Source organism: Sturnira hondurensis, unplaced genomic scaffold (genome assembly GCF_014824575.4).
Source record: "Sturnira hondurensis isolate 20B ecotype Veracruz unplaced genomic scaffold, ASM1482457v3 Scaffold0015596, whole genome shotgun sequence".
Lineage (NCBI taxonomy): Eukaryota > Metazoa > Chordata > Mammalia > Chiroptera > Phyllostomidae > Sturnira > Sturnira hondurensis.
In genome coordinates, this window is record NW_028088227.1 from 5,769,929 (window position 1) to 5,796,265 (window position 26,337).

The following is a 26,337-nucleotide window of genomic DNA, read 5'->3' on the forward strand; positions in this document are numbered from 1 at the left end:
CCAAATAAGACACAGACAGGGATTTGTAGCCAAGAAAATAAGGATTTATTAAGAAAATGGTGCCATGCCCACAGTCATAAGTACCTAATGCTTGAAGATCTGGCTCCCCAATCAATGGCTTCTAGGGCATGGATTATATAGTGAAAAATCATTACTCATGGTGACTAAGGAAGTTAGGGTTCTGGTCAAGGTCATGGTCTCTACTGATTGGTCAGTGCTAGGGGGTGGTTGATCACTACATCTTGTCCTGATGCCAGCTATGGTGTTGCTTCATCTGGTTTTGCAAGATTTCAATCAGAACGGTGATCCTGAAGCTGAAACACTACTGAGGCCTAGTTGTTATCTAGTTTGACCAAAACTGGCTCTGTGTCGACAGACCCAAGGTTTTGTTTCTGACCCTACTAGATGTTGACCGGAACCGTATTGTCCTAAGGCTTAATGAGTAAGCATGAGAGAGGGAGCTGGGTGAGCTAGAGCACTAGGTGAGGCGAATTTAAGTCAAAGGAAAAAGATCAAAGTAAAAGGATACATTGAAGAAATTAAGGCTCTGTGCTGTTAGACCACCACCAACTTGTTCATCTGAGATGGGATTGTGTTTAAAAGTGACTTTGAGCAGTTAAGTTCCAGGGTATTTATCAGTGTATTCAGACTTTCATCATCATAATGTCACTGAAAAGGGATTGGAACCAGGCCAAGGTGGGTCTGCCCTGGCATGGTCTCAAATGTATAGGTTCTAGACTTCGTACAGGAAACAATTCAAGACTTAAGTCCAGGTGATTTTGAGAGTGTGTCTATTAAAGCTGGGACAGTGAAACAAAGGAAGGGCTTAAGAAAGAAAAGACAAGATCACAGCAACAGGAGTGAGCCTAGGCAGAACTGCCTTGGTCCCTTTAGAAAGAAAGTCAGAGGCAGAAGAAGCGAGCCTTGCAGGGCTGCGAGGACGCACAAAAAAAGTCACGGGGGGAAAAGGAGGGCTCTTGGAGACAAGTTTAGGGGATTAGCCCCGGGGGTGCTGCTGCTACCCTCTACTCCCTGGTTGCAAGTCTCGAAGGAACCTTTAGAGCCTAAAGGTTCCTAAAAAAGAGGGGAGAATGGTGTGAGAACCCATGTGTTCAAGCTAAGCATGCCCTGGGTCCTTTGTTTTTAGGGTTTTTATCTGTTTTCTAAATGTAGGAACTGTAGGTGAGGTCTTAATCAGAATATTTGTCATTTTTCCTGGTACGCCCCTTGATATGCTGATGCATCAAAATGAGTGTGTAGAAGGAATCAGTGTCATTCTCTAGCCAGTTTCACTTTCAAAGAATGTCACAGGGGAGGGACCAGAACAGAAGCAGGTCAGCACTGGCACAGTCTGGACTGTGAGAACCATTTGCTCCTAAGTGTTCTTGGTTAGGGGAGATGAGATTTTGTGATTCATTAGCTGGCTATAAATTGTTCAGCCTTCTTTTTTAAAAATTTTTATTTATCTATTTGTCTTTAGAGGGGAAGGGAAGGAGAGAAGGAGAGAAATATCAATGTATGGTTGCATCTCATGAGTCCCCTGCTGGGAACTGGCCTGCAACCCAGGCATGTGCCCTGACTGGGAATCGAACCACGATCGTGTGGTTCACAGGCCCACGCTCAATCCACTGAGCTACACCATCCAGGGCCTTATTCAGCCTTCTTTTTAACTATCTGTCTTAGTTTACCCATTCCAAATGCCAAGAAGTTTTCCTAGCTTCTTACTAGCTTGACTCAATAACTTGGAAATCTACATTGCCAAATAAATGCATGCAAAATTCATTTATAAAGACTTCACACATTCCTAGACAGCCATATTCTTGTGGGCAGATATCACACAATATTAATTTAGAGTTAGATTAAACTCTAAGGACTATAACAACGTCATAAGCTATTTTGGGATATGTTTGCATTTAAATCTTGAATGTCTCGCCCTGGCTGGTATGACTCAGTGGGCTGAGTGCTGGCCTGTGAAGCAAAGGGTTGCCAGTTTGATTCCTAGTAAGAGCATAAGTCTGGGCTTCCAGCCAGGTCCCCAGTGGGGGTGTGCAAGAGGTAACCACACATTGATGTTTCTCTCCTTCTCTTTCTCCCTCCTTTCCCCTCTCTCTAAAAATAAATAAATATAATCTTTAAAAAATAAATTTTCAATGTCTCATATTATGTATGCAAGATCTCTACCATTTGGACTTTTCATATCTGCAAATAGAGATTATAAATACTACCAAAGTTACAGGTTGTTCTGAGGATTAAAATGAAATAATACATAGAAAAATACTTCCTAAATTATGAATTGCTGTACATATTTTAGTTAGAATGATTTTAAATTGTTATTAGTAATAAGGTGAATTTAGAGGATAAGAATTGTCTCACGCTATAATGCTAAACCTCACCGTATAATCATTTTTCTATAAATGTTCATATGAATGTGCTAAGATTGGAGAATTGACAACCTTATACACAGGTTCTACTTTTTAAACATTTTGTTTAGATTTGGAAAGCAGGCTAATTTTGGTGTAAAAAGTAAACATGAACCAAAATTGACTGTTGAAATATAGATTACTTGATGGTCTATTTTAGGCATGGATTTCTTCTTGTATATATTTGTTCTTTTTTTATTGTATTTTTCCATTACCATTTAGTTCCCTTATAACCTACCACCCCACACAATCACTACATTGTTGTCCATGTCCACGAGTCCTTTTTTCCTTTTTTTTCACTTCCTCCACTCCCTCCCCTCCCCTCCCCACATAGCTGTCATCCAGCTCTGAGTCTGTCTCTATTTTGCTTGTTAGTTCAGTTTGTTCATTAGATTCCACATATGAGTGAAGTTATATGGTTTTTGTCTTTCTCTGACTGGCTTCTTTCACTTAGCATAATGTTCTCTAGGACCACCCATACCATTGCAAAGGGTAAAATTTTCTTCATTTTTAAGGCTGAGCGGTATTCCTTTGTGTAAGTATCCCACAATTGTTTTNGAAAGCAGGCTAATTTTGGTGTAAAAAGTAAACATGAACCAAAATTAACTGTTGAAATATAGGTTACTTGATGGTCTATTTTAGGCATGGATTTCTTCTTGTATATATTTGTTCTTTTTTTATTGTATTTTTCCATTACCATTTAGTTCCCTTATAACCTACCACCCCACACAATCACTACATTGTTGTCCATGTCCACGAGTCCTTTTTTCCTTTTTTTTCACTTCCTCCACTCCCTCCCCTCCCCTCCCCACATAGCTGTCATACAGCTCTGAGTCTGTCTCTATTTTGCTTGTTAGTTCAGTTTGTTCATTAGATTCCACATATGAGTGAAGTCATATGGTTTTTGTCTTTCTCTGACTGGCTTCTTTCACTTAGCATAATGTTCTCTAGGACCATCCATACCATTGCAAAGGGTAAAATTTTCTTCATTTTTAAGGCAGAGTGGTATTCCTTTGTGTAAGTACCCCACAATTGTTTTAGCCACACATCTACTGATGGACACTTGGGCTGCTTCCATACCCTGGCAATTGTAAACAAGGCTGCAATGAACATAGGGGTGCTTATGCTCTTTTGAATTAGTGCTTTGGGTTCCTTCAAATATATTCTCAGAAGTGGAACCTCTGGGTCAAAAAGCAGATTCTTATTTAGTTTTCTGAGGAAATTCCAAACTGCTTTCCATAGTGTCTGCACCAGTCTGTATTCCAACCAACAGTGAAAAGTGTTCCCCTTTCTCCACATCCTTACTAGCACTTGTCCTTTGTTGATTCATAGAGGAATGCCATTCTGACAGGCATGAGATGATATCTCAGCGTAGTTTTGCTTTGCATTTCTCTGATGATTAGTAATGTTGAGCATCTTTTCATATGTCTATTGGCCATCTGTATATTCTTTTTGGAGAAGTGTCTTTTCATGTCCTTTGCCTACTTTTTAATTGGGTTGTTTGATTTTTTTTGGTGTTGAGTTTTGTAAGTTCTTATATAAATTTTGGATATTAACTCCTTATTCAATGTATTGATGAGTATGTGTTCCCATTCTGTGGCTTATCTTTTTATTTTGTTGATGTTTTCTTTTTGCTGTGCAAAAGCTTTTTAGTTTGGTGTGGTCCTGTTTGTTCATTTCTTCTTTTGTGTCCCTTGCCTGGGGAGCGATATCTAATAAAATATTGTAATGAGCTATGTCTGAGATTTTGCTATCTATATTTTCTTCTGGGATTTTTATGGTTTGGGGACTAATGTTTAAATCTTTGATCCATTTTGTATTTATTCTTGTGTGTGGTGTAAGAAGGTGGTCAACTTTCATTTTTCTGTACACATCTGTCCAATTTTCCCAACATCATTTATTGAAATAAACTATCTTTAGCCCACTTTATATGCTTATTTCCTCTGTTGAATATTAATTGAGTATAAAGTCGTGAGTTTATTTCTGGACTCTCTATTCTGTTCCATTGATCTATGTGCCTATTTTTATGCCAGTACCAGGCTGTTTTGATTACTGTGTCCTTGTAATATAGTTTGATATTAGGCAGCATGATTTCTCCAAATGTTTTCTTCTTTCTCAGGATCACTGCTGTTGCTCTGTACAGTCTTCTGTCATGCCACATACATTTTTGAAATATTTGTTCTAATTCTGTGAAATATACTGTTGGAATCTTGATAGGAATTGCATTAAAGATGGCCTTGGGTGGTTTGGACATTTTAATAATGCTATTAATCCTTCAAATCCCTGAACACTGGATTTGTTCTTAAGATACTTACAAGACACATAGAATTTGGGAGATGTTAGATTCTCCTGTTTATGCCATCAAACTCTAAATTTACTGGCATATTCCAAATTTTACTGTCTTTAGCAGTCTGTTTTGAATTTGTCACTGGCTGATAGGTTTGCCTGATTTGGGAGTGGGGAAGAATATATAATATTCATGGATAAAAAGAAAGAGAGAGAGAAGGAGAGAGAGAGAGAAAGAGAGAGAGAGATGAGGACTGTTCAGAAAAAGTCCAGCCATTGTTAATATGAGAAAGGTTTGCATAACATCGATGTAATCTGGCAGCCAAGGAGAGTGGACTGGAACATGAATGTGTGAACATGATGACTTCACTGTACTAGTTAGTGGGGGTGGTAAATCCCATTGAGGAGAATGTACACTGTGGCCATTGCATTTAACATTACTGCGCGAGTAGAGCAACAGATCTGCATCAAACTGTGTTGAGCTTGAACATTCCTCTGTGGAAACTTTTTGGATGATTCACAAGGCTTTCAGGGATGATGCAATGAGTGCAGCATCAATCAATGTGGCACAAGTACTTCAAAGGTGGTCTAGAATTTGTTGAACACGATCCACATTCTGGAAGGCTTGCAACAAGCAGAATGCCTGAGAATGTTGAACGTGTATGGGCTGTAATCAGCAAAGGTGGGTGACTGACAGTGTGTGAACTAGAAGCTTATCTGGGGATTCCAAAAACTACTGTGTCTGAGATTTTGATGCAGGATCTTGGCATGAAATGTGTTGTGGCAAAATTTGTTCCATGGCTTCTTAGCAGAAGGAACATTGTGCTGCAAGTGCTAATGACCGAGAGAACTGTGTGAGATCCCAAGTCACCTTCTATGCAGGGGACAGAAGCATCATTGTCCTATGTACAATGTTTCTTGTATCTTGTATCTTCTCCAATAAATATATCTATCTTTCACACTACATAACTGGATACTTTCTGCAAAAACCATATACATATCTCAACCCTAGAATTGGGAATAATTGTAGGAAAGGTAGCAAGATGTTACAAATAGTTTCAGTACAGAAAGGGCTGTGTGTGTGTTTGGGTGGTGGGAGAGCCTTTCATATTTCACTTTATTTAAATGAATAGTTCAAATGTTTAACAAATATAAAGTATAGTACAATTAAAAACTATAAACATATTGAAAAATGTCTTCATAATAAAGTTAAATCAATGTTGATTTATTGACAACTCAGTCAATAGACTTTGATACGTTTCCATGACCAAGGATGACTTATAATTGGTTAAAATAATAAAAATAGAAATCATCTAGTTTTAACAACTTACCTTAGAGGTAAGAGAGCTGGGAACTAATCTAGTTCAGTGACCTGCCTGGTCCCAGAGAAACACAAAGAAGCAAACTGGAAATGAGATGCAGATGTTGTGGCTTTTCACTATACCTCGCTGACCCTTACTTGTGTGTGCTATAAAGCACGAAGTCTGGCCACATTGCAGGCACTCGATAAATTCCTAGTTATTTTCCAAAATGGAGCCAATTCTGATTTCAATAGTCACAGTAGTCATTCATCAGCCAACGTATACCAAATGCCAACTGGTATCAGGAGTACAGGTCATTAATGAAACAAAGATCATGATGACATTCTAGGAATGTACCTGGCACAGGCACATGAACCTGTAATGATAGGACAAGAAGAACCATAATAAAAGAATGGACAAAGTGTGATGCAGGCACACATAGAAAAGAGCAACTAGTGTCTGAGAAAATCGGACATTCTTTAGGAAGAGAGGACATTTGTACAAATCTCCGAAGTTAGGTAAAGAGTGAAGCGGAAAACATTATAGGGTCTAACTCAGTGGTCAATGTGATTGAACAAAATGCTGGATGGAATATAGGCATTGATAATGCTGTGTGATGGAGTCCAGAGGCATGAAAGGTCACTCTGTTGGAGAAACACGTGGGGTTGTGTTGGGGATAGGAGATAAGATTGGAGAGCCAAACTCAGGTCAAATTGGCCAGGACCTTCCTGTGCATGATCTCACAGGTGTTAGGTTGGCATTAGAAGTCTTTAGGCAGGTGAGTGAAGTGATGTAAGTATGATTAAAGATATCAATCAGACGAGATCGGGCTCATTCAGGGTGGTATGGCAACGATGGCGCAAGAAGAACTCAAAGTCCCAGAGCCGATAACTCTCAGCGACCGAGAAATTGCCAGCCTCTCAGAAGCACAATTCAAGACACTGTTTATCAGGATGCTCACAGAACTGGTTGATTACAGTGACAAATTAGAGGAACATATGAAGGCTAAACTAATTGAAATGAAGGGAGATGTCCAGGAAACCAATAGTGATGGAAAGGAAACTGGGACTCAAATCAATGGAATGGACCAGAAGGAAGAACAAAACATCCCACCAGAAAGGAATGAAGAAATGAGAATTCAAAAAATGAGGAGAGGCTTAGGAACCTCCAGGACATCTTTAAATGTTCCAGATTATAGGAACATCTGGATTATAGGGGTACCAGAAGGGAGAAAGAAACAGCCACAAGTGGAAAACGTATTTGAACAAATAATAAAGGAGAAATCCCCCAGTCTGGCAAAGGAAATAGACTTCCAGGAAATCCAGGAAGCTCAGAGAGTGCCAAAGAAGTTGGACCCAAGAAGGAACACACCAAGGCACATCATAATTACATTAGCCAAGACTAAAATGAAGGAGAGAATCCTAGAAGCAGCAAGGGATAAGGGGACAGTCACCTACAAAGGAGTACCCATCAGACTGTCAGCGGATTTCTCAAAAGAGACCTTACAGGCAAGAAGGGGCTGGAAAGAAGTATTCCAAGTCATGAAATCCAAAGACCTACAGCCAAGATTGCTTTATCCAGCAAAACTTTCATTTAGAATGGAAGGACAGATAAAGTGCTTCTCAGATAAGGTCAAGTTCAAGGAGTTCATCATCACCAAGCCCTTATTATATGAAATGCTAAAGGGACTTATATAAGAAAAAGAAGATGAAAAATATGAACAGTGAAAGGACAGCAAACACACAGTTATTAACAACCACACCTAAAACAAAAGCAAAGCTAGAGGACAGCTAGATCAGGAATGGAACCATAGAAATGAAGAACACATGGAGGGTTAGCAACAGGAGAGTGGTAGGAGGAGAAGCGGGGAGAAGGTACAGAAAATAGCATAGAGAGTAGGTAGAAAACAGATAGGGGGGAGGGCAAGAATAGTAGGGGAAATATAGAATCTAAAGAACTTGAGACACATGGTTATAAACTAAGGGAGGAGAATTGTGGGGGAGGGAGTGTAGGGGTGGAGGGGAATGAAGTGGGGGGAATAGAACAACTGTAATGGTATAATCAATAAAATATATTAAAAAATAAAAAACAAAAAGCAACAACAAAAAAGACATCAATCAAAGAATAGGTTGGGTTCTCACACAGTAATTGTGATGACATAAAATAGCTGGCCTGATAATTCTTCAACTGAAGATTGATGATCATAAATGGATCATAAGATGATCGTAAACTTGCTGTTCAAATTGGGACACTTGGAGAGTGAAGAAAGGCAACTTCATTTCTTTCTTTCCTTTTTGGGGGCGCATTTTAATTCATTATGCTGCGACAATGGAAACAAATTAAAAGATATGTGGGGATTGGTTCTATGTATGGTAATTAGTTGGCAGGTGGTTGTTTGGGGACCCTAGAAGACCAGGCCAATCCGTGGACCAATTTCCAATTTAAATTCTTTCAATGATACATTTACTTAGTGTCTCAGACTTCTATGCAAGTTTCACATTTAGAAAAGGATTTTTTCCTCCCTTCCTTTTTAAATCTGTGAGCTGCTTTCCCTCATGTAGCAAAACTTTCTCTTTCTCATGCATTTTCCACTTCTAAAGAATTATCCAGACTTGATTTGAGAAGCCAGTGTAGATGTTCCATCCATTTCTTATTCTTTGAATACTGAAAAAGCTGATTTGTCTTTATACACACCTGTAAAGTGGCTAACATACTGGGATTTTGTAAGGACTAAATAAGCAATCAAAGTCTAGTTTTTAAAATGTAGTAGACACCAATGAAGTAGCTATTATGTCTTCAATTTATTTATTCATTGGGGAAGCAGGGGTTTCTTTGTTCTGTTTTGTTTTTTTAACCACCACCCCTCAGTTTATTTGGCTCCTTTCACGTGAATTTTATCTGTGTCATAGCACTTATCTTACTGCATTATAATTGCTTATTAAATTATCTTCCTCATCATCAGGCAAATGGTTCTCAAGTGGATGCAATTTTGCCCCTGTCCCCAGGGTAACAATGTCTGGAGATATTTTTGGTTGTCACAACTGAGGGAAGAGGTGTTACTGGTATCTAGTCAGTAAAGGACAGGGATGCTGCTGAATATCTTAGAATGCATGGCACAGCACCCCCTCACCCCCACAGCACATATGTAACAAGTAATTATCTGGTCCAAGTTATCAGTGGTGCTTAGGGTAAGAAGCAGTGTTTTAGACCATGGCTATATGTAGGTAGTGACCATGACTGTTTCCTGTGTCCCTAGTGCCCAGAACTGTGGTCCTCATGAGAGTCTCAATATTAATTGGTGGAGTGAATGAATAAGGACCAAAAGTTTAGCCTTGACCTAGCTTCACATGGATTTTGTCACTTCCTATAATCAACATCAGGGTTTTTCTTCTGAGCCTTAAGTACACACCCAACCCCCACACAGAGGTTCTTCTCCTGCCTTTCTGTTCTGTTTAGTGACCAACTTCCTAATTTCCCAAAGTGACAACCATTTTGTGTCACTGCTTCACTGAGAACCTATGCGCCAGGTACTGGACTTAGTGAAACACACACACAAATGAGGAGACTAATCCCATGAAATTTACAATCTAATGGGAGAAATCTAATGAAAAAAAAAACACTAAGCAGATTAGCTATGCAAGGTCTTTCTCAAGTTTAGTGGTATTTTAACAGGAAGCTTCTAGAGTTACTGTAAATGAATTAAAACCATTTTCTAATGCTGATCTCTAGGGTTTGCCCGTGAGTGGAAGGCATACTTAGAAAAGAGGTGTGGTTTTGCGGCTCAGCCCTGCCCCTGGAGGCCCCTCTTACTGAGGCACGTGAAAGCCAGGAGCAGCTCCCTCGCTGACTCCCCATCAGCCGCAGGTAGACACGCAGGCCAGCTCTATCTGGCTTTCTCCTCTGCAGGGCAGTTTCTTCCTTGCCATGCCAAAGAAAGGAGACTGAAAACAGAACTCACTCGTGGTACTTGCGGGGACCCCCTCTTTTTGGCAATTGGTTTTAGGTGCTCAGTTTGATTAAAATCATCAGAGAAGTGTGTTTGCTATTCATTTCATTACCCATGCAGAGAACTGAAAAGGAGGAATTAGTCCTCAACATTTGCTCCCTGTCCCCCACTAGCACAAGAAACCTCAGTTGTCAGAATTTGAATTCTTCACCCCTTCATTAGTGCAGTTTCAGAGCTCATGTCTGGCTCTCCTTTTTGATTTGTCTTATATTTGAATTGTGTCATAAATGGACTTTAAAGTGATGAAAATTTCATGAATGCTAAATGCCACTCAGATATTAAAAGATTTGCAAATGGCAAGTCTATGAAAATTCAGACCTAGCCTATAAAACAAGATATTCTCCCTAGACATTCAAACCCCCATCTTACATCCATTCATGGTTTAGATGCTGGGCACTATGCCTTTCCTTAAGAAGTTTACTGTCAAAAGAAAAAGAAGAGGAATCTGTTTCTTGGATACCATTTGCATGCTAGACTTGGGGATAGATATTTTGCATGCCTTATCTCATCACAATCCTGATTTCAGCATTATTTTCACTATTCTGGAGATGAGAACTGAGACTTAAGGAGTTTAAGTGAATTGCCAAGGGTTACACAGCTAGTAGGTGTCAGAGCCAAGATGTAACTTATCACTGTGGTGTCCAAAATTTCATAAATTCTTTTTTAAAAATATTTTATCTCTTTATTTTTAGAGGGGAAGGGAAGGAAAGAGGGAGGGAAATATCAATGTATGTTTGCCTCTCATGAGTCCCCTGCTGGGAACTGGCCTGCAACCCAGGCATGTGCCCTGACTAGGAATTGAACCATGATCCTGGCTCAGAGGCCCACACTCAATCCACTGAGCTACGCCAGCCAGGGCTAATTTTATAAATTCTTTGAAGGAAGGAAGACATGGGAGAGGGCTTAAAGGAAGGGTGGGTGGGATTATGGAGTATTAATTACATTTGCATTTGCATTTTACATAAGAGTGAAATAACACTGATTTCTTTATCAAAGAATCCTCTCCTCTCACCCTAACTCTTAGTATCCCGAATCCTCGGAAGTCTAAGATGACTCATAGAGCTAGCACTCTGCGTTCTCTTAGCTGCACATGGCCAAGTCAATAGCTATGGATGCACTTAAACAGGTCTCTGTTGGGTTCTGGAAGGACTATGATTTGGGGACTCATCTCCTTCAGTGGTCTATGGTCCACTCATCCAGGGAAGCTTGGCAATCACATTCTTTGATTCCTGTTATCCTGTGGGAGTAACAGTTATCTTATTACTAACCACAAAGCATTATTGTATATAAAGAAAGCTCCTTCTGGGGGCATTGTACCTAACGCAGGGAGGTGTGGTCTTCCTCTCATGAACCACTAGTGCAGAGAGTGTCCACACAGTTAAAATATAATGGTAGTTAACTTGCAATACACACGCACATATACACATACATTCAAGTGGAAAACATGATTATATTTTTATTTTACTATTATATATGCAATTGACCAATGCATCACTTAAACAATTTGGGGGTTACTGCCAACCTATTCCAATAAGTTTTTTTTTCAAATATCAGTGTTGAAAATCGAGTTTTTCATAAGATTGATAAAAAATGGAAGCAACAGTAATAAATTCAGTTCAACTTATTCTGAGTGAACAGAAAAAAATTCAGGCAACAACCTTTAGCTTTACTTGTGCCTTTTTCATCAGAGCGTGGGAGTCAGGAGGCAGCTATGCGCCAGACACTTTGCTCTGAGAGATGTGGAACAGGACTTGGTACCAGCTTGCTCACAGAAGGTTATGTGGGGATTTGTGTAAGAGGTAACATGGAGGTAACATCAGAAAACTGATAATTGCTATTGTGGTTGAGAGAGGGGAGGATTTGGTGTGGACTCTGGGGTCATAAAAGGCAGGGCTTGGTCTGGACTGTAGGGGATAGATATTTCAGGACAGGGAAAAGAAGGCAGACTTGGCATCGGGGAGATTACTATGGGATACTCAGAGGATCTCTGCCCTCAGGATGGGGGCTTACTTACAAGGGAGCAGGGGGGTTGGGACAATAGGAAGAGGAATTTGGGAGCAGGTTCTCAGAAAACATTCAGAAACCAGCAGAATTTATCAGCAGAAACTCTGAAACACTGTTTGCATCAGGATTCTTCTTCTCTGTGTGTATGTGTGTGTGATTGTGCCACATGTTAATTTAATCACAATGTCTGAAGCTCTCTGTGATTTAGTAAGATCAACAATCTACTAGTTTTCTTTGTCCATCACATCTAATTAACCTTAGTTTTGATGCCTTTATATTAGACGGGACGATGACAGGCAAGAAACTTGGGAAACTGGTTTAACTTTCTTTTTCTTTGTGCAGGAACTTCCTATAAAATGATCTGTAGTCTGTGCCTGTTTTGTATTGTTTCGGTTTCTCTTCTAATGAAGTGGTTTGGTTTAGAATTTTATGTTTTGATATAGAGCATCTGATTCATCAGAATTAATCTCACTTGCCTTAATTTTGGATGTTGACCCTATTTTCAGCTCACTACCTGAAAACCCCTGCAAAATTTGCTGTTGCCAAGCTCTACTAATAATAGAATTTCATGGACACCTGAGGATGCAGATGCCGCACCACAGTTGGAAATTTTTGATTAATTAAATGATTCGTCAGGTTGGGACACACCGAACTATCCCTGTGTTTTCATAACTTGACTATAATTTAGAAAATGAGGAGTTTTAATCACTACTATAGGTGTGGTGATTCCCAGTGTGAAAGAGGTCTGGGAGAAGGTAGAATAGAATGAAGGGACAACATAGAATAGAATAAAGAATAGAATAAAGGGCAGGTAAATGGCAATGGAAGGAGGCTTGACTTGGGGTGGTGAACATATAATTCAAAAATCAGCTGATGTGTTATAGAATTGTACCCCTAAAACCTGAATAATTTTATTAACCAAGGTCACCCCAATAAATTAAATAAATAAGATTTAAAATGAATGTTCCCAGCCTACCCTAGAGCCACCGAATGGAATCTCTGGATGGAGGGGCCAGGAAGCTGCACATGGAATGACTATCTCACATGGACAGCTTTTAGTTTAGAATTACTGAGTCTCAGAGTCTTCTGTATACTTTCTCATGTTTCGCCACCACTCATCACCATTTAACCAACAACCTGCTAGACATTTAATTCACCAGCAAGTTGACATTGGCATCCTGTCTTTATAGCCCTGCATCATTCGAGATGTGTCTCACAACGAGATGCTGCTTTCTGACTTTGTAAGTAGACAAGGGTGTGCAATCGAGGAACACTCCCAGCTACCACCCAAGGGCTCTGAGGAGCCAGCAATGGAGAATGAAGTCTCACCTAAGACATTCTCTCAGTTTTGGCTATTCACCCTCTTTGACTTATAGCCAAGGACTTTGCCTTGTCAAGAGAATCCAGGGAAGTGGGTGGGGTGCACGCAACTTGGGAAGGTATACAATGCTAAGATCATAATCTATGCAAAGTCTGAGTTGTGTGTATTTTATTTGTAATTTGTTTTCTACAGGTCGTCTGGAGAGAATACAAGTCACTTAAAATTCCGCACAGACCTAGCAAACCTGCAGTAAGATCCCAGGACAGCAAGGGAAAATATCAGTGTCAGGATGCAGTACGCATTCTCAACCCTCCCCCTTAATAGACACAGTGTACGCTACAGAGAGCAAAGTGTAATTTTAAGAACCTTGTAATTCTTTACAAATTAACACAGCAGATGGTGTTTATGGGAGCCACATAGGGAGGAATATTGGGGATGATGCGAGACATGTGTTCCAGTGTTTCGCCTGCTTTCTACTTAGTTTAGTTTTTAACTGCCATGCTGGAAAAAAATGCTATTTGCCTCATAAAGTTTTCACTGGCTTCAAGTGTGATCAAATGCCTAAGAGATGGTGCTATTATGGGGCAAAGTCCACGCATTTTCAGTGAGAAGGGCTGAAGGGGGCCCCCCGACTGACCTAAGCCGGAGGAGGGTCCATGCTTGCCTTCTTCTGATCAGGTGGTGGTGGTCTCCTGGGCTTGAAAAGCTTTGCTCATGGAGAATAAAAGTCAACACAAAGGGGCTAAGAATGAAATTAGCAACTCTAGATGAAGGCTTGCTAGTTTATAAATAGTTAAAATGTTTCTTTAGTTATTCCGAGTGTCCAGAGAATTAAAAACCAAGTATCATGTTCTCAGTTTCCTCCCCACGATAATACTGAAAGTGACCCAGACCCGTGTTGTGGCTCGCCAGACAGTGCTGGCCTTTAGGAGGGGAGCACAAGAGGAAGAAGAAGTGCCAAGATGCAGGCTGGGTGGCGGTGATAAACTGGAGAATCCAGGGAGAGGTGGGCCTCGTAGGCTTTGGCAAAGACCAAGAGATGTCATTTTTGATTTGAAAAGGAAGGAAATCCTTTGTTCTGAACGTGCAAGGAGCTCTCTTTGGGGGTCCCCCAGGCCTGCAGGAAGTGCCCAGCACGCCCACACTATCTAGTTCCTCTTTCCCGTCCTGGCCCAGCACATGTCCTCATTTTCCTTTGCTCTCTGGGTGCCAATCAGAAGGATCTCAGCTGTATTCTAGTATGGCTTGCCCGGTTGTCACAATCAGGGTTCTGACCATCTCTCAGAAATGCCGCTTTACTAAACTCATTTCCTTTGGGGATCTAGAGTTTTCAAGCTTATCTACTCCCACCTCCCACTATTTTCAGAGACAGATTTGATAGGACTCTTTTACTAATTTTATGTGTCTTCTCCCAAGTGTGTGTGCATCTTAACCCTCTACATGCAATCAAAAGCTTTGATTTCCATCTTCTCCTGACTTAGGAGAGACTCTAAACACGGAAGGGAGAGAATAAGTGTAGAAAGAAGGAAGGCAAAAATATCACTCTACCACTGGCAGAGAGACAGCTACCCTCAACTCCACCTCTGCGTAAACTAGCCTCGCCCCTAAAGATCCAAATGATGGAATCATGTCAAACAGCCAGAATACTAATTACTTCATTGATTCATATATGATATATATTTACATCCACAAATCTATGCATATTTCTAATTTGCTTAGCACCAATCTATTTTAAGACACCAAGCAAAAACTTCAGCGTTTTAAGGGAATATAATTGCTGACAACTTCCTGCCTGCTATAGATTGATGTGTCCCTCCAGAATTTATATATATATCCCTATGCCCCCACCCCTTTTCATGTGATGGTATTTGGAGATGGGACCTTTTTGAGATAATTAGGTTTAAATGAGCTGTTAGAATGGGGACTTCATGATGGAGCAGTGCCCTTATATGAAGAAACACCAAAGAGCTTGTTTGCTCTCTTTCCATCATGTGAGGACATGGTGAGAAAGCAGCTGTCTTTGAGGCAGGAAGAGAGTTCTCCCCATAAACTAAACCTTGATCTTGGACTTCCCAGACTCCAGAATTGCTTCTTTTTTGTGGAATCTATTTTTAGGGACTGCATATGCACCTCAAAGTTGATCTGATACCAGTTTTTCAATCCCAGTAGGGGGACTATGCCTCTTTTTTAAATAATTGCACTTACAAACCTATAAAATAAATTTCTGTTGTTTAAGCCACCCAGTCTATGGTACATTGTTAAGAGAGTCCAGGCTGACTCATACACTGTCCGTAAGCTCCTGACATATAGTCATGATAAGTTTCAGAACAGTATGGGATCATGATGATGCATCATAAATTTTATTTTAGCTTTATCATGTGACATCTGAAATCCACTAAACAATGCAAGGTTTTTGCATGATGTAATTGTTAACTGAGTGGGGATTGCTTATAAAACACCAAATCAACGTAGATGGCTACAGGAGTTCTGAGGATGATGGGTCATCTATTTGGAAGGGCAAGCCACTGACAGGGGTCGGTGGGGCACGGCAAAGCCAAGGCTTGGGATCCCCACACAGATCGTTTTCCCATAAACTAAGGCAGCCCTCTTCCTGCGTGTCTTCTGATTTCTGTGAATTCTCAGCAATGTGGACCTGGTTACTGACCCCTTCTGAGATGGTGACAAGTGCCAGACTCTAGAGATTCTTGAGGTGCTGAAAGCTTTAATGGTAACGGAAGGGTGTGGGGAATGTGAAGTTAAAAATGAAGTGGAAGTTGAAATTTCATGAAATCATTTATTCAGTATGGGTTTATATGTGTTTGTGTGTAGAAAATCAATGGAAATTTGCACCTCACCTTGGCTACTTTCGTCTCAACTGTAAAGATAAAATGGCTTATTTTAGCAGTTTGCTCAGTTCGTGGTGTTTCACAGGCTTTAAAGGAATGTGTGCTTAATGAACCTTGCCTTTTAGCAATCACCTAAGGCTGGAAGCTGGGGGAGGGGGACTTTAATAACAACCATATTCTGTGCAGGGTTGCCTGACAGATACTCACTGAGGACCACACCTGTGTTGATAAAATAAATCAAGGAGCAAGAATTATAACATTACACAGGTGCCAACCATTTCCTATGGCTTTGATCAGCAAATTGTGAAATAGGTGAGGTTTATTTTTAGGACCCCACATTTTCCAAATTATTTATATCTTTCACACCCACTTTCTATACCCTGGTGCCTGCTCGGAGCATCCATCCTTTTATTCATGAGCAGCACGCATTCTAGAGACCATTCAATGAAGAGATTCTCAAGGTGAGGGACTAACAACAGGATACAGGAGAAAAATAAGATCAGGATTTAGAGCCTGGGCAATAGTTAGTGTTGGGGAAAACCCTGTGGGCAAAACAAAGGCCTGAGATCTCAGAGAGTGCTCCAGGATGTGTCCACAGAGAACCTGGCTGGGGTGTTCCCTCTCTACCACCCTGCCTTCAAAGTATTTGGTCTGAAATTTTAAGATCTCTGATTCATTCAGGCCATTTGGTCATGAGTGACCACAACCCAACATCAAGAAACATAAGGGAATTTATTAACTCACGGCACCAGGAAATCCACCAATAGATACTTACGGCTTTCCATTCAACTGGATTCGGGAGCTAATGTGTTTCATTCATTGATTTAATAAAATGTATAGAATGCCTGTCATGTGCTAGGCATAGCTCCAAGCTCTAAATATATAATGGTAAGCAAAACAGACTGTACCTTCATGGGGCTTTATTTTACAAGTTAGAATGTAATGAAAAATTGAACAAATTTGACTCCCAAACACTGACTTCCCTTCTTCTCTTCCCTAATTCCTCCCTCCCTCCCTCCCTCCCTCCTATGCTTCTCTTTTTGTGGGCTCTATTTCTAGGGACTCCATAAGTACCTCAAGGTTTATCTAATACCAGTTTATCAATTCCAGTGGGGAGAAGCTATGCCTCTCTCAATGCTTTCACCTATAAACCTATAGCTGAATCTCATTGATTTGGATGTCATCATGGGTTTATCCCTTGGCCAGAAACCCTTGGTTGGGTCAGAAGGAAACGTTAGAAGACTTTCTAAAAGAACACAGATTTCTGGGAAAGGGAAAACAAACAGTAACACACCTGAGGTTCCCAAGCCAGTCCTTTGTACATGGTCCAGTGCATGTGCTCATATTGCTATGCTCGTAGGTGGGTTCTGGGACTCTCATCAATAACCTCACCCTGATATCCTTACCTTTACATTGAAAAAGTTTCCCTTCAGCATTGACAAGTTCTGGCAGAGAAATGTCAGGATACCTTTTGCCCTGACACCTTGTGACCAGTTTTTCCCTTTTTCTCTTTGCCCCCTTCATCCCAGGGTTCAGGAAGCTGGGTTGTGATGTGGCCCAAATACCCTGATTATGGATTTGATTTGTGGCCACTGCTGAACTTTCATCCGTTTAAAAGAGATATTGCCAATTTCTTTTCCAAGAGAAATGTCCACAGCTAGTGAAAAGGAAATATTTAGCATTGTCAGACTGTGATTTACAGAAAATATAAAAGTATTATGAAATGGTCAAGGTTCCATAAACAGTGGTGCTATGGGTAATAAGAGTATGATTTCTGTGTGCAGGGTTTGGTGGTAAATGGGCAATCCCCCCAAATATTATAGGGTGACTTCTGTATCAATAGATGTTTTTTTCCTCCCTTCTGTTGTCTAAATCATAGGTTTAAATGACAGGAAAATGTGCTGGCAAGAGAGGGCAGAGAACAGAATTGCTTTCTGCCATTCTGATGATTTTTGACTTGCTTCTTTCCAATGACAACAGTTTGAAGGCTGAACATTTAATTAGCTCTCCACACCTTCAGTATATTAGAGCTTCAGCTCTCCAATATTTTGAAGATGTCTCATACATTCCATCAAGTTTGCAGGAAAATTTGAGCAGAAAAAGAAGAGTGATAGACATCTGCCTTCTCACAGCCATTTCACTTGTGTTGTTAATACTGTGCTTGGAACCAACACGAAGCCTCAGGGCTGATGGAAGCCCTAAGATGGTAGGGTTGTATTTCCAGCATCTTTGTGAATGACCATTTGTAGTGAATTATGTGTTTAGGGTGATGAGGAGCTGAGACGGGAATGACCTTTAAAGAAATATCCAGTCAATTTCAGAAATTATGATTTCTTACTTTCTTGTTCCATAAATTAGGGAGTTGGTATCAGTTGTGCAATGTTCTGCAGCATTCATTTTTGCTATTTCAGAAGGGGTGATGGATATTCATATAGTTAAAAAATAGGACAATAAGGAAAATTAAGCTCCTCATCCAAAGTAGAGGGGTTTCATTTCCCAAAGAGGGAGAGGATGGCATTATAAAAAAAAAGTGTTGGACTAAAATTGTGTTTTTCCTGAATACTAATTATGAAAATAAAAATTTCTATTAATGGCCTCAATTCTTTTGTGAAAGATTAAACTGAAAATATGAAGGTCTACTTAACAGCATCTGATTCTGATTGCTTTGGGAAACTGGACTTGAATTTAGAGCCAGAGGGTGGGAGAATAAAGGATCCCCCATAAAACTCCAAATCAGGAACCCTGGCTGGGTTGCTCAGTTGATTGGAGCTTTGTCCTGTACATACACCTAAAGGTTGTGGGTTTGACCCTTGGTCAGGGCACATGCCTAGTTTTGTGTTTGATCCCTGGTCAGGTTATATATGGGAGTCAACAGACAATGTTTCTGTCTCATTCTTAAATAAACAAACAAACAAACAAATAAATAAATTCTTGGATGAGGATAAAAAAAAAAACTGTTCCAAATCAGGAAATCCATTCCCCCTCATCAATCTGAGCTGTGGTTCTACCCTAAATGTGTTTTGTAAAATAATGCTCAAAGACTGCAACAAATAAAGTTTAATAAACATGCCCTTCCCTAGCACAGCAGATGGCAGCTAGAAAGCCGCCGGAAGCAATGTGAGAGAGCACTCCTGTCTGTCTTCTTTTCTCTTATTTTTAATAAAATATTTATTAAATGGCTATCTCTATTGCAGACTTACTCTTTGCAGGGAAAGATAAAGAAGGCAAGTGGGGAGCAGGTCCCAGAAAGCACACAAGGTCTATGGTCAAAACATGACAAAGAAAATATACTTCAGATTTTTTTCATAGCCTTTGAAAAGAAACACATGGCACTATGAAATCACCAAATCCTAGAATTTTAGAGGCGGGGGATGGTTTAGATGTGGAAGGGAAAAATCTCTTGACTGACAGACGTCTGGAGATCCTGGTCAGACACTAGTTGGAATAAAGGGGAGAGAAAGGAGAGCAAACTAACATTGAGTTGCCTCTTCCAGAGTTAGGTACTGTGCTAAATGTCAGATCTTCTCTCTGTCTCTCTCTGTCTCTCTCTGTCTCTGTTTCTGTCTCTCTCTCTCTCTCTCTAAATGTGTTCATTGATTTTAGAGAGGAAGGGAGAGAAAGCGACACATCCATGTGAGAGAGAAACATCAGTCAGTTGCCTCTCATATGTGCCCTGACCAGGGATCAAACCTACAACCTAGGTATGTTCCCTGACTGGGAATTAAATCTCCAACCTTTTGGTGTATGGGCAATGTTTCAACCAACTGAGCTGCATTGGCCAGGGCCAGATGTAATTTATTATTATTTTTAATTTTTTAATTGTTGTTCAATTACAGTTGTCCCCATTTCCCCCCTATGACTCTGCCCTGTTCCCCCACATTCAATGCTCCCCACATTGCCCTTGTCCATGGGTCCTTTATACATGTTCCTTTACTTGACCTTTCCTCTTCTTTCCCTCGTTACAAATGTTATCCATTTTAGTGTTCACCATAATTCTGCAAAGAAAGCACTCCTCCACATTTTAGAGATGAGAAAACCCGACTGACTGCCGGTTCCCAGGTCTTTGGCAGTACCCTGGGAGCTTCCCTGTGATGCAGAAAGTGTGATAGAGTGTTCTTGATGTTTTTTTCAGGCTCCCACACGTCCCCATTCTGTAACTCATCCCTGGCCCCTCCATTTGACTGATGATAAGTCTTTAGTCTGGAGACTTTGCTAGGTCATTTAGGTAGTTATTGGCAGAGAGCAGTTACCATTGGTGTTATTTCCTTCTGTTCAGCAAAGGCAGGCAGTAAGTGCACGACTAATGTAAAATCAAACTTCTGTTTTATTATTAGGCAACGATGTCAAAATGAAGACTTAGGTGTCCTCTCACTTCAGTGTGTTAAACTATTTTTAGTTTGTAGAGCTTGGATCACCAGGGAGGGAGAGCTGAGTGAGGCTTCTTTTTGAGTCCCTGGGAATTAAAATTTGCTCAAAATAATCAAATCCCTAGTTACTTAACAGATCTATCCTGGAACCTGTGGAAAAGGCATTCTATCTAGAGTTTCTGTTCCTGACTTAAACTCTTAGAAATATCTCAGACTAGTTGGTTATCTATTTAAAATGAACGGTCCCAAACATTTCTTCCTTGAGGAGAAATAACTTTTTCTTTAAAACTTCTAGTTTTTGGAAAGATTTTCATACATTATTGCCTAAGTGGAGAAACTAGAGAGATCCAGGTGATCCAAAAATAGTTTCCAAATCAATTGTTTCCTTTTTCTTTTCCACTACAGATGTACTTTCCTAATTACCCTGAATACCGTTAATGCCTTTTTTGTTTCCAGCACATTGGCATCATGATGGATTGTCCTGCTAGCCTAGTGAAGAAGACAGAGCATATATTACCCACAGTGCTTATGAGAAAATTCAGATATAAAAATGGCAAATTATTAGTCTGAGATCACGGGGCCTAATAATGGAGGCTGATACTTGGAAGCAAGACTTATTTTTTTCCCCTTTCACTCAGTGATTGGCTTTCTGCCCAATTTAAGCTGATAATTCCAAAGCATTTCCACATGTGCACATAACAAACCATAGGGAAATATGGAGTGTTGGCTTGCTGGTCCCCAGTAGACGATGTAAGTCTAAGCATTGGAAAGGTCCTACCATTATTCCTGTAACATACCTTATTTAAAGAAATCAGAGCTGACAAAGGGACAGTGAATTCGTGTCTTCAATTAGTGCCACAAATTTCCTAAGGTCTATTCCTTGCTTTACCATTTCCCAGCTTCTCTAAACAGTGAGACAAAATAGTGCATCCAAGTTATCTATATATTTTTTTAAAATTGCCTTCAGGAAGCTGGAGAAACCCAGGATTGCAAATACGACACAAACAGCATCCTGACAACACGGTGGCATGGCAGACTAATGTCACCAGACATCCTCTGAGCTGACGGAGTGTAGCTGGAAGTCACACTATAAACAAGTTCTTGTAAAAGTAACTTGTCTCGATGACTAGCCAAACCGATCCCCTTGCTTCCTGGAGAAAAGACTGGCCGTTCCACTCCCTGTCCTCCTGGAACCCACATGTTTCTTTCTCTTCTTGATGCTTTTCTTTGTGCCAACCCACCCTCTCTGCAAGGATCTCCTTTTGCCTATTGAAATTTTATTCAGGATTTAAACTCTACCCATCTTTTTCAAAACCAACCAACCAATCAATCAATCAATACATAAATAAACCTGATTTATAGTTATTGCTTTTTCAAAGTAAATTTTTATCACTGTTATAAATGGCAAAGACATAGGAATCTGTGGTTTTCAGACGATCGTGGTCCGGACCTACCCAAAGTGCACTGTACTTTAACGGCAGATGTACATCCCATGTGCAAGGAGGAAACCAAGGGGAAAAGAAACAGGTGCCCCACTGGGGCATACCTGATCGTGAAGAGGCAGGGCACTGAGGTCACACTTGCTATATAACCAGTTTTCCTCAAAAGATAGAGTAGCACATTATTGTCAGCTGTCAGAGGGGAAGCACAGGGGAGGACTGGATGAAAGAAGGTGAGGGAATTAGCCAGAGAATAAATATACATAACCCATAGACACATACAGCAGTGTGGTGACGGCCAGAGCAAGCAGGGGGCGGGGGGGGAGGGGAGGGGAGGTGCTGGCTGGAGTTGGGCAAGGTGGGGGATGGGGAACATCCCATTTGGGGGAACATCCCAAATTTCTTTGTAATAGTGTCAACAATAAAAATAAACTTAAAAAATAAGAAGCACACTGTTCTTCTCCATATATTTTTATTTTCTGGGAGCTATTTGTATGCTGATATTTCAAAAGTATAAAATGTTAGGCACTTTATTTTAAGCTCTTTCTACTTTTAAATTTCAAGTGTAAGAACTAGAAAAGGATGGTGGAAATTTGTAGGGTTTTAGGCGATTAAAAACATACAACATGTGTTTTGGCTTTTTAACGAAAACACAGTGATGTTTGTTCTAAAAAAGTCATTAATTAATCAAGTTGCAGAAAAGATTGACAGCATTAGATCTAGCCCTACGTAGATATGATGGGTATGTGTAGATCGTCCATGAGATGTGTCCAAGATCTTCGCAGAAAGAGAATGTTTAAAAATCTTCTGGATGGTGTGTCTGTGGAAATCCGAAACACATTAGCACATTAGGCACAATTTATGATCTGGGATCTCATTTCATCATATACACAAATTACTTCAGGGACCCTCTGAATTTCAGAGACTTAGGGTGGCCCAAGAATGATGGCAACTACCAGTAGGATGGTGCCTAAATACATCTGTAAGGTGTTCAACCGAAGTTTAGGTAGTTGAGTAAGTTTGACAAAGCTTTGAAAACCATTTTTCTCTTAAAAGGAAGATAATGCCATTTCTAAAGATACCTGGAATTTTTATCCTTGGGGATTTGTTGTTATTTTAAAAGGATAATGAAGATTTAATTTTTGTTTGGTTGTAATTGTTTTACTATAGCCATAAAAAAAGAAAAAGAAACTAATGAAACTTCAAACTTCCAGTGAATAACTTACTAGGACAGTTTTGTGGCGGGTGTTTTGTGGGGAGGATTTCACCTCTGCCTATTAAAATCATGACGGAAGTTTCTTCCTGACTTCAAACGGTGGGTTCCTTATTGTCAAGGTTGGCATTCTACTGCATGACAGAACAGAAATTAGAAATGCTGTATTTTCTAGTAAATCATCTCTTTTGATTCTGTTATACAAGTTACATATGGCCTATGATACATTGGTATAAAATTCTGAATTGTAGTCAATTACCTTAATTTTTTCTACTTTAGTTTTTACCATCTCAATCTTATCTTCTATTCAGAAGATGTGTGCTTGCATAATAGAGAAGCATAAAACATAGTATTTAAGAGCAAAACCAAAACATCCTTGTTGCATTTACTTAATCACTAAATGTCTGCAGAAGACACAAAAACAAGGTTTGCATGGAGCTGATGAAGAACATTTGTGTAACCATCCTGAGAATGTATTGATTTTCATCAATTTTAATTTTTATTTCAGAGAAAACCAGGTTTAGATACCAAATCATATTAGCTGGATATTGTAAAGAATCTTTTAAAATATTGCTTGGACTCTGCAACTTGACTGTGTTTCTGGTATTCTTTTAAAGCATTACTGTCTCTAATATTGAATTTCCTAAATAAGAAATTATTTTTCTTTTTTTACAGACGGGAAGGAAGGAAAAAGGAGATCCTCTAAACATTGCGATTGATAAGATGACCAAGAAAACAAGAGATCTAAGAAGACAGGTAGTGTATTAACTTATTCATTCTTTTGTTCATTCGTTTGTCTTACATGCATACTATTTGGTGGTGCTTTCCAAGAATGTTGTTTTTTCAGGCTGCCTTCTTAGAGCTGACTTCAGGTTGCTATTCTTTATAATGTCTATAAATACACAGAAGCATTTAATCAAAAATGTCGTCTGCTGAGCAGACAGATGTGGCAGCTGCAAGGGGTGTGATGATGAAAACCACCTCTGAGCCGGTAGCCTGTTCACCGCCCAGACCCAATCTTCCCAGGTAGAAACAGGCCTGATGAATTCACTATCTCCTGCATTTGGTTTTCAGTTTTTTTTTTTTCAGATCCAGGTTTTCAAAGAACTGGGCTCTGATTTCTGATTTTTTAAATTTAAACTTAAAGGCACTCAATGAATAAACATGAAGGCTAATAGTGAATGAGAAATACAACCCTTAATCTGATGGACTAATTAAGGTGTCTGACCCAGTGTGTTCCCTTGAGGACATAAATCTACGTCAGATGGTTGTTTGGGACACAGGGAACTGTAGCAAGGAATGTCAGTTGGATGATTTAAACAGTTAACGGGATCATTAATGTGATGGGTCTTTTTTTTTTTATGGGGGATCTCTGACCAGGGCTTCTTTTCATCTTAAAAGTGCTATATGAATATTGGTATATTTTGTCCTGTACCCCTTACAATATGTTTCCATGGTGAGCTTCACTTTCTTTGATAGTGTTCTTTCCTTAGAAGATATAATACTATCCAGTGTTACCGTAAAAATCCCTTCCTGATTTCCGCCTGAGAGGCATCCTGTCTCCTACTGGTAGCTTTGCATACATTCCTCTCATTCGTTAAGTGCTGATTGTGTTCCTGGGCTGGAACCAAGCTCTGCCCTCCAGCAGCACCTGCTGTACTTGCTGCAGCTGGAATGACTGGATGGGCAGGGCTGGCTTGTTCCTGCACTATGCCAAGTACAGACCAGATTAGTAACGTGCCTGGGCAAGAATGGCCAAGGACTATTTGAGAAATGGATGCAATGGGAGGAAGACACCACTTCTAATTACTGCCAGGTAGCTTCTGGGCTCTCTGGGATATCACACACTTGAAATAATGCCCTCTAGACAATATCAAAATTCGTTCTGGGATAAGGAGAGTTCAGTTTGACAAGCCCTTTTGGGAAAAATATTTCCTTCTTATTTTACCTTGAAGTAAGGGAGAATAAAATATTGTGTGTTTAGGCATTTGTAAATAACATCAAATAGATACATGGCCAGGTCTGCCTCTCCTTGTCCTCTTATACCATGTCTCCATAAAAATGCCCCATCTGATGTGAAACGATATGGGTAGTAGGAATGGGAACTGTGGTTAATAGAATACATTAAATCAGGTGTGTGGAACCCAGGGCTTTACTTCTAATTCTGTCACTAAACTGGTTGTGCAAGTGAGGATCCTTCATTGCCTGGTCTCCTTTTCTCATTTATAAAAGTAGGGAGCCAAACTAGATTGGCAAGCTATCTTTGAGCTGTATGACACTGAATGAGTCCAAAGGAAATCCTCATTTATCATTCATGCCAGAGGTCCTAATGCCTGGTACTCAGATTGTAAAAGCACTGGGAGGGCATCCAGCAGTTTCTCTAGCATGTGCCTTTGGCTGGGTTGTCAACCACGCAACATTTATGAACTGAGTCTTTTACCTCTCTAGTCTCATGATCTTAGTAGGGACCCCTCTTTTACATTCAGGATCCAGCACACTCAGCTTCCTGTACTGACAAACCTGTCATTGAAAATTATTGTCTTATTGGGAAGGAATGGATAAAGGAATTTTTACTCTGAAGTTACAACTCTCAGAAAAGGGTTAACTCTTTTTACTTGTGGATTGGTAAAGCTTGATGGCTGAATGTATGACATAATTTTAAATGCTGTAGTGACATGCTCCTGGGGGAGCTTCTTTTAGGATGGCATTGGAAGGAGTATGCCATCGCCTGAAATCATTCCATGTATAGGTATTGTTTTTCTTCCTATCTTTCCCAAAGATTGAGAGGAATAAGGGTAAAAAGAAAACTGTTTCATGATATTAAGATCTATCAATGATAATGTAATTTCACAACACATCCCTGAATTTGGTTCAGATATCTTTATTTTGCCCAATCTGCTTTTCGAGAATGGGGGTGGTTCCCATCTGTCATTTTCATCCCTATCCATATGTTGGAATATTTTTGTCCTTATTCCCATTTCTTCTGTTTCTCCATGTACACCTGTAGTAGTACAAAAGCTTCTCTGGGGTAAGTGTACAGAAGCTACCTAGCACTTATGCAGATTGAACATTCAAGCCTCAGATCAATCTTCAGCTTAAATTTGGGTAGCCAGTTAATTGGATTAACGAGGTTT

The 26,337-nt window shown here is 40.0% G+C and overlaps 1 protein-coding gene across 1 annotated transcript in view; it reads left to right on the top strand.

Annotated features, from left to right (window-relative positions):
* Positions 1-26,337, top strand: part of LOC119000346 (catenin alpha-2-like) — an 895,408-nt gene that overhangs the window by 833,081 nt on the left and 35,990 nt on the right. The window contains exon 8 of the mRNA XM_037065306.1: positions 23,879-23,959. Coding sequence (XP_036921201.1) covers positions 23,879-23,959 — 81 coding nt within the window. The remainder of the gene's footprint in view (positions 1-23,878; positions 23,960-26,337) is intronic.